General features: G+C 45.5%; 1 protein-coding gene across 1 annotated transcript in view; it reads left to right on the top strand.

Moving 5' to 3' along the window:
• Nucleotides 1-8,213, top strand: part of LOC149327538 (uncharacterized) — a 28,092-nt gene extending 19,879 nt beyond the window's left edge. The window contains exons 4-5 of the mRNA XM_089564907.1: nucleotides 2,402-2,534; nucleotides 7,932-8,213. Of these exons, the coding sequence (XP_089421033.1) occupies nucleotides 2,402-2,534; nucleotides 7,932-8,184 (386 nt within the window). The 3' untranslated portion in view covers nucleotides 8,185-8,213. The remainder of the gene's footprint in view (nucleotides 1-2,401; nucleotides 2,535-7,931) is intronic.
• Nucleotides 8,214-8,994: the final 781 nt, after the last annotated feature.

Raw genomic sequence — 8,994 nt, forward strand, 5'->3', positions numbered from 1 at the left:
TCTCTCCCTGCAGAGTTTCCTTGCGTGATTCGATACAAGCGCCGGTGATGTATAAGCATTTCCTGGACTCCATGCTACGATATTTGTACATCATCGCATGGTCAGTTTTAGGATCCGATATACTCGCACAGGGGCCGAAGCCCTTGCCTTGGCACCTGAATGTATGAAATAGAAAATGGCATCGGGTCAGCACTGCCGAACCGCGTTTCACATAGCGAAAGCTACATAAGTATGAACTAAGAACGAAAACCACGCAAAGGACGATACACAGGGAAGAAGTAGACAGGACGAGCGCGGACTTGCAACTGTTTATTGAAACACATCTTCCTTCCATCACCAACCCTACGCATGCGCAACAAGCAATCTCTATATAATTGAGTTCAGGAACTTCAGTTCCTTCTTGTACAGATGGACCAAAGCCTGGCTTACACACTTTTCGGGCCCATATCTATCAATCTGCCAGGCTTCGATGACCTCACGTGTTTTCTTGTCTTTGGCCCTTCCGATTATCTTTGTGCGCTCAAAGAGTGGCGTGCATTTATTGTCACACGAAAGACAGTGTTTTGGCAAATGCATGCCGCTGTGAGAGCCCAACGAATTTTTATGTTCTTGTAGGCGCTTATTAATGCAGCGTCCCGTTTGTCCCACGTAAACTGAGCCGCAACTAAGCGGGATTTCGTACACTACTCCCATTCTACAGGACACAAACTTGATTTTGTGGTTAACACCACAGCCTGCTTTTGTTCTTGATTCATTGTTAGTTAGCGCGCACAAACGCGACAGCTTACAAGGCGCCGAAAAGATTTCCACACCGAATTTCCTTGCCACCCTCTTCAGGCCATGCGAGGTCTTATGTACATAGGGCAGTACTTCAAACTTCCGCCTCTCACGAATGACAGGTTCTCGAGCACTAGAAGTTGGGACGAGGGTTTTAAACAGAGACCCGGCAGCGGCCTGCAGAAGCGACGAGGGAAACCCAGCAGAACTTAGGCGTGCAACTTGAGCGTAAAAGCTGATTGAAGTCACTCTTCTCGTTCTTCTTGGGTTTCCGCCGCTCATCTAACCTTGCCAGCCTCATTTTTTTCGCTGATGAGCCCGCTCACGGCAAGCGATGTCTGCCTGATGGTCAGAAGCGGCTTGCCGCAATGTTTGAATATGTCTCTTACTATGCGTGCGCTCCTCAGGGAGCTCTCCTTCCACCATATCGTCAAGTGAAGCGCACAGTTCTGGTTATGTATACCCCATACCTGATGTCACAACTGTGACTTGAATCACGTGACACAACGTGATTACAACCGCCGCGGTAGCTCAGTGGTTATGGCGCTCGGCTGCTGGGGTTCGATCCCGGCCGCGGTGGTCGAATATAGATGGTGCCGAAATGCTAGAGGCCCATGTTCTGTGCGATGTCAGTGCACGTTAAAGAACCCCAGGTGGTCGAAATTATTTCGGAGCTCTTCACTTAGGCGTCCATCATAGCCTGAGTCGCTTTGGGACGTTATACCCCATAAACCATGAACCCCAACGCGATTACCAATGGCTTTATTACTGCCATGCCGACAACTTGCGAGGTAAAAATTCAATGACAAAGGTCAAGGTCAAAGTTCAAAATCAAAGGTGGTCCACTAGGTGGACCTCACATGGTTGGGTATATGTGCTACCAACACTAGCAATGATTTATCTCAAGGTTGTTTCAAGGTCATTCGGTGGCTCACGGCGAAATGCGTCCCAGCTATACTAGTGTAGATTTCGCTACAAAAGTCGCAAAGAACAATTACTTGCACAACTGCCACCAAAACAGTAACAAAATGTGGAGCGAAAGCTAGGCAATGCGAGATCCGCCTCACTCCGACGATCGCGGGTCTCGCTCACGAAACCACCTGTTAGCCGTCATCCAGAGCGTAATTACAGTGGAGCGCAAAGTGACACCGCTATACGCATATTTGTCCACCTTAATTTGTATACGGAATAACTTCCGATGACGTGATGTCTGCCAGTATAATGGCCTACCAGCCTGCTCCATCGGGAGTGGTACACACCTGTCGTCGTTTCCTCCAGACTTTCACTGATGTACGGCTATAAACGGTCAGCTAGACTTACACTAATTCGTCTAATATATGCGCTGTCGCACAAGCGGCGTAGGCATAAACGTCCCCTGTAGTTAGAGCAATCTATACAAATACGCAACTTTGTAACAAATTTTTTTTCTTCTGAGACGGAAATTATTAAACTTTATTAATTCTATATGTGCAGTGACCATAACTCATCAACCGAGAAAAAGGCGACAATCTTGGCGTGTTGCCCGCTTCTCACTAGAGGCGTTTTTTCAGGTGGTTGAAAGAAGCGTTGTCTTTCACTTTAATCTCCTTTACTTATTTCTATGTCCCATTTCGACGGCAATCAGAGCATCAGAAGGTCATCCCCTGTTTGAATTCTGTCGGCGGAAAGCTCCACGCCTGCTTTACAAGTCTCAAGGACGATCTTCACAGGGCTTTGGTCAAGGGGCCTGCTAAGCAAATCATTCCCCATGCTTGCTGGTGAGTACAAGCCGCCTCCGCGTTCAGCGTGGGCCTTGTCCAGCCGGAGGCGCCACACTTCGCCAGTCTTTGCGAAGGCACGGTGGTGATCCAGTGCAGAAACGTTTCTATTGAAACTGAATCTGTTTACGGGCATATAATCACGCTGTATTTTTGCCGCAGGGATCTGACGGCTGTTTTCCTAGTTGCTATGCCCAGTGTGAATTTTTGAAGACATTTAAAAATTCTGCCTCAAATTGTTACCGTATTCCAAACTTAGAAACACATCGATTAATATATTTATTGCCAAAAGCTGGAATTTTTTCGATGCTTATCTCCTCGTAACGCGTTGGTTGTAACTGAAAATTTTCATAGCAGCCGAATAACCACTAACATTAATAGCGTACACAAAATAAAGCGTCCCGTTGCCAAGAGCAACGCATTCACGAAAATAAATACGCAAGTAGGCGGTATTGTACCATTATGTACACATGTAGCAGTGACAGAAGTAATCTGATTAGTGTTACGTGCTCTTTCTAAAAAATTGTTATTCTATGTTTTCAGTTGCGACCAGAAATATTTCAGTGAGAAGATTCGATGGCTGCTTGCATAGAAGTAGATGTGAAGAAAATTGTTCTCCGAACGTACGGTTCGCGGATTATTATGCTTTCTGTGTGTCAGTTGCAGTCATGAATGTTTTGCACTGAAACAATGGATCGTGAAAATCAGTGAAGGAAGTGTAGAATTGTTATATCTTTATAGTGCACTGAAAGTGTTAAATTCTATTCAGTAAAGAACAGAGGCAATAATGACAGTGCACTATCGTAGTTAAAACTTTAGTTGACCCGACTTTGCGAAAAAAATGTCAGTCGATTTGGGTAATTGGACGAAATGCGTAAATGTGCGCTAGCATGATGTATTTCGGTGCTGCGCTGTTCTAGTACGGTAAGGCGGCTGTTGGCGTGTGTTTGTTCATGCAAAAGTGAATGAAGTACATATCATGGTCAGAAACGTTTATTGGACACTGTGCTAAATAAGCAATGCGTTATCTATTCGGTGAAATTCTTTTCATAGCTAACGTTAGAAGCACAGTCTTGTGTTCCGTAGAGTCGTTCGAAAGCACTTTGATGCCATACGCTACGGTCTTGTTGTCGGTTTGAAGGACTAGGGCTATACATGTTCGCCACTGCGTCGTAGACATGCTGCTGAGATGAGCTGTCATAGGCCGCAGTGTTCTTCCGTCGCCTTGAAAACCTTGAGATTCTTGTTGCATTATCTGTTAAAATCACCCACTAGAAGCAAGGTCTCATTCCTGGCCCTCTCCCCTAGGAGCAGCTTCTAACTTCTTTAGTTTAGCTACTGTGCAAGCATCATTCGACTCACGTTCTCATTGTCGTTCCAACCGCTGCTCAAACCACTTAGCTCGGTGCGGAAAGTCCGACTGCGCTCTTTTTCGACACAACCTTCCCTATTACCATATAACGTCAACTGCTTAAGCTCCATTCGAATAATTTGTTCTCCTAACCGCCTCTGCTCATTGCCCTTAGTTCGGTGCGCTTAAGAGAGGGGCCGCCTAATTAGCGTCACAGGTTCTCGCCTGGATACCACCGGCTACACCTGGGCAGGTAAACCACCCAGTGGGGTGGCACTAGGGTTACTTGGGTTGGGTTCGCCTATAAAAATGGTCTATAGATAGTCTATAGACTTCTTATTGACTCTATTGGCTTCCAATAGATATTGATTTTTGTCTATTCGTAGTCCATAGACAGTCCACAGATAAAAGTCTAATAGTGTATGGCCATAAATCTATAGATTGGTTATAGGCTGTCCATGGCACTTGTATTGCCTATAGACTGTTTTATATAATTTGTCTAAAGACAGTCTATAGACTTTATTGCCAGAAATCTAGACACTCTATAGACTGTCCAAAACTTTTTTTCCAAGGGTTGTGACCTAGGTTGTTCTTACCCAGCAGCCTCTCCCGATCAATCATGAGCCATCTGACATGGTGAGCAGCTAAGCACCCTGCCACAAAACCAGCTTCAGACAAACATACAGACAAACCGACAAACACACAAAAGCTAAACACGGAAAATGCCCACTATAAGTGCTAGCGCCTTAAAAAATTATTTCACTGCAGTCGTGCATTGCAGTCGCTTCAAATGTGTCAACATCTGAGGAAACCCGCGTTCTTCATTAGGTGGTAACAATACCACGCGAGTGGGCAGCGAAGCAGAGATACAATGAACTGCTTTCGAGAACACGCATGCCTGAAAAATTATTATCAGCGACTTTACTTCCGCCATAAGATCACATCTAGGTGTTGATCAGTGCACTCTCGCTCTACCTATGCCAGCAGTCCCGGTTAGCTCAATTGGTAGACTTTTTACGGTGAAGCGGTCGTCCCGGGTTCGAGACCCGGACCAGGACGAATTTTTCTTTATCTACAACGCTTCTGTGGAAACTGTGTAGCTTTCCTGTGCATCCGTAAGGCTGCGCTTAGGTGGATTCCATTGAGTAATCACTTCCTCATAAGCGCGAAAGCACTCATACGCCCACCAACACCGACCAAGAATCTTGTCATCTATGGATCTTGTGCCGTTGCCTAGCAACAGCGACGCCACGTAAATTTTAAAGAAAAAAATCACGCCAACGTCCACAACTGGGAGCCGAACCCGCGGCGGAGCGAACAGATCAGCTTCAAATACCGCTGCGCGAGCGCAGCAGCTTTTTATTTTTACTGCATGAAAAAACTGTCGAAAAGTAAAATTCGATTGCGTTCTCTCCACAAAAGATCAGACGGCGTAAAACGAGCCCACCATACCCCGGCAGGTGCCCACCTTTCAAAGTATGAAAATGTTTGGATGGATATCTGGATAGGGGAGCCAGCTAGGCGGCTCTTCCAGGGCAGCATATACTCTCTGCATCAAAGCACACAGCTAAAGGAACAAAGATTTCGATGTCCATCGTGATACGGCGTGACAGTCCATCATGCGGCTCTTCTAGAGACTAAATAGTTGCATCAACATAAATAGATCACTTGTCACAACACTGTTTTTTTCAATGTAGGGTGTGATCTCAATGTCCTTCTCAAGTGTTCACTCTTATATGTACCAGAAGAAAATAACATCACTGCTCAAAATAAAACAATGTTCAGTGGTCTCCGGTGTATTGCACAGGTGGCAATTCACCACCCATGGCTCAAACATGTCCATAGGTTGTTAGCTTGAAGCCACGCCTTTGCAGGCACCGTCGATGTGTGCAGTTTAAAGGAGAATGTTCTTGGAGCTGATGAAATGCACATCCGCTTAACACGTTTTAACGCACTGGTGTCAAGAAACTTTAGAAAAGGTTGCCGATACAACGCTATAGGAAACAAACATTCAACAAGTACCTCAGTCATACTTCCTGAATGTTTGTTTCCTATAGCGTTGTATCAGCAACCTTTTATGGAGTTTCTTGCTTTCTGCAGAGGCAATACTAGTAAGCTATAGGAAATTGCACAGTGAGGAAAATCTAGGTGTCAGAAACTTCTGTAAGGAAACCCTATTAAGGCCCCTAACGAGTCCTTTCAGTCGGTATGAATAGCAAAGGGTAATGAGCACTAAGACTCCTAATAAGCACAGGTACTAAAAAGGAACGATTTCATCGTCGCAGCCGAACGCTGCTCGTGTTAAAGTGTCGCACACTCTCGCGCTGTGCATTGCGCTTAGTTGTCTTCATCAACTTCCAACTGCGGCGCTAAGAGATGGATCAGAGCTTAATCGGAGTCTAATATAGTCGCCAGACGTGCCGACGACCAAGCGAAGCAAAAAAAAAAAAAAATGAGCCAATCAGGCTAAACACATGCTTTTGCATGTCTCCTCAGTTTGACTGTCTTAAAACCCTACCAATGTTTTACAAATCTACTCCATTTTGGCGGATTCCTCTAAAAATCAGTTTTAGCTAACATTCGTGCTTTGTACAACTATGCACATGGTGCGACATGCGACACATCAGTGACATTGTATTCGGCCTCGCTCGTTGAAGGAATTGGTTTTGCAATGATTCTCTGCACGTGCTTTCACTGCAGAGCAAACAAGCAAAGCTGTAAGAACATTTTCGCACTTGAGAGTGCTTCTTTGTCGTTCGAGAGTTTATCAACAGCTTGTATGGCGATGGCCAAAGGAAAGAAGATACGGCTTCAATAAGATGCTTTGGCGGGATGGCGGAGTCAAAAACGCCTTTAATGGTTGACCTGAAGCAGAATGCATACAAACGTCATTATTGAACTTTTTTTATTTTGAACAACACACTCTAGGACCTTTACGAGAAATGCATTCCCGAACTAATTTCTCGCAGGAATACAACAGAATGTTTGCTAAATCCCAGTGGCATTCAGCAAATAATTACTGCAAAAGGTGATCCTCACTATTGTTGTACCTCACACATATCAGACCTATTCTTGAGTATGCTAGCGTGGTGTGGGATCCATATATGATTACGTTATCGGATGGCTTAGAACGCGTACAGAACCGTGCAGCCCGTTTTGTTGTCAATGATTACGACTTTTGACACAGCGTTTCAGCAGTAAAGTAATCTCTCGGTTGGGAACTTCTCAGTAATAGGCGCATGCGCAGTAAACTATAAATGTTCTATCGCATCTATTTCTGCAAAACCGGGATTGACAAAACTCTGTATGTTCAGCAGCCACATTTTGTATCTGCACGTTGTGATCATGATTTTAAGGTGCATGAAATCAAATGTCGAACAAACATTTATTAGAACTCTTTCTTTCCACATGGGATATCAGTTTGGAACAAACTCCCCAAAAACATCGTTGACTGCACATCTGTTGAAGCGTTTCGTGCTTTTATTCGTGCTCTTATTCATTCATTCACTTAATCTAAACTCAGTATCATTAATGTGTGCGTGTGTGTACCGGATTTTGCTATATTTTATGGCTGTTCCGTGTGCCTGAATGTCTCATCACTGACTATAGCACGTATAGTGCTTGATTTAGATAGTGCCCCTCCTGCAATAATGCCTTCGGGCGCTGCAGGTATCTGTGAATAAATGAATAGATAAATAAATCACCACAACAATGCAGTCTGAAATTTTTACAGGCCCACTAAATTGGTTTGTTCAACAGCATTACATGACAATGACTTGTCGCATGTGCTACACACTTGTCCCATGTGCATGTGCTCAGGAATAGGCTTAATTCACATACTTTTATTGCGCATTCGTTTTTAGTATTGCTATAAAATGCCTTTATTCCTAATCTGAAGTAATAAATTGACATGTCACGTTTTCGTTGTCAGCGGAGGGGCAAGTCTTAGCGACTATGTAAAATCGGATCTTAGCCAGCTGAACATTTGTTCTAACTTCTCGGCGCTGATCGACATGCTCGACACATGCCTTTTCTTGCCATTGCAGTTCGTACCACGACGCCGTTCAGTGCTTTGACCAGACCCTTGCGCCATGCGAAAGTGTCGGCGGCAAACGCGTCGTTGTCAACTTCCTCGAGCGGGTGTTTGGGAAAGGACTGAAGCTGGCGTGTCCCGACCACACCAGAGGATCTGAAGCCTGCAAGTCGTTGGCGAAGCTACCGCCGGTTGATGCCAACGACCGCAAGGTCGAGAGCTACGTTGAACTTTTCACCGGGTTAGCCTCTCATCTTGCGAACTAGAGGCAGCACTGTTTGCACCTATGCTCGTATTTCAAGCAGGTCATTACTCCAGAGATCTATTCACCGCTCACACCACCACCACCACGCTGCATTCAGCTGGACGCCACGCCAATGAGCGTCAATGCGAGAAATGAATTGAGCACTGCCCATCAGAGATAATAAAAGTAACGCAAGATTGAAGTAATAAAGCAAGATGTGATATTTTCCTTCTCACCAGCAGCGCAACTTTGACGAGGGACCGGTGGACGTGTAGACACACACAGCCTTTTCCTCATGTGCCGCATTGTTCCCCGTGACGATGAGGGACATGAGCCGTTTGTAAATTGCTGTGCGGTTTGGAGTAGGCCCGTTGATACGTGAAGCTGAAAAAGGTGAGAAGAGCGAAATGTTTCTCAGCTGACGAGCCGCCGCGGTGGCTCAGTGGTTATGGTGCTCTGCTACTGACCCGAAAGACGCGGGTTCGATCCCGGCCGCGGTGGCTGAATTTGTTTGGAGGAGAAATTCTAGAGGCCCATGTACTGCGCGATATCAGTGCACTTTAAAGAACCCCAGGTGGTCGAAATTTCCGGAGCCCTTCACTACGGCGTCCTCATAGCCTTAGTTGCTTTGGGACGTTAAATCCCACAAACCAAACCAAACCTCCGCTGAAGAATTGTGTCATACGGTGAGTTCAATCCGTGGGTCGAGAGCGAAGCTGCTTGTCACCGCGTTAATAGCGGTATTGAGGGTTCCCTTCTTTCCCTATTTGAAGATAGGGGTCTACACCATTTGGGTAAGACTCGGCGAGATGACATCCATCCGTAGCCAACC

The sequence above is a fragment of the Amblyomma mixtum genome, chromosome 10 (assembly GCF_055824585.1).
Source record: "Amblyomma mixtum isolate Tamu chromosome 10, ASM5582458v1, whole genome shotgun sequence".
NCBI lineage: Eukaryota > Metazoa > Arthropoda > Arachnida > Ixodida > Ixodidae > Amblyomma > Amblyomma mixtum.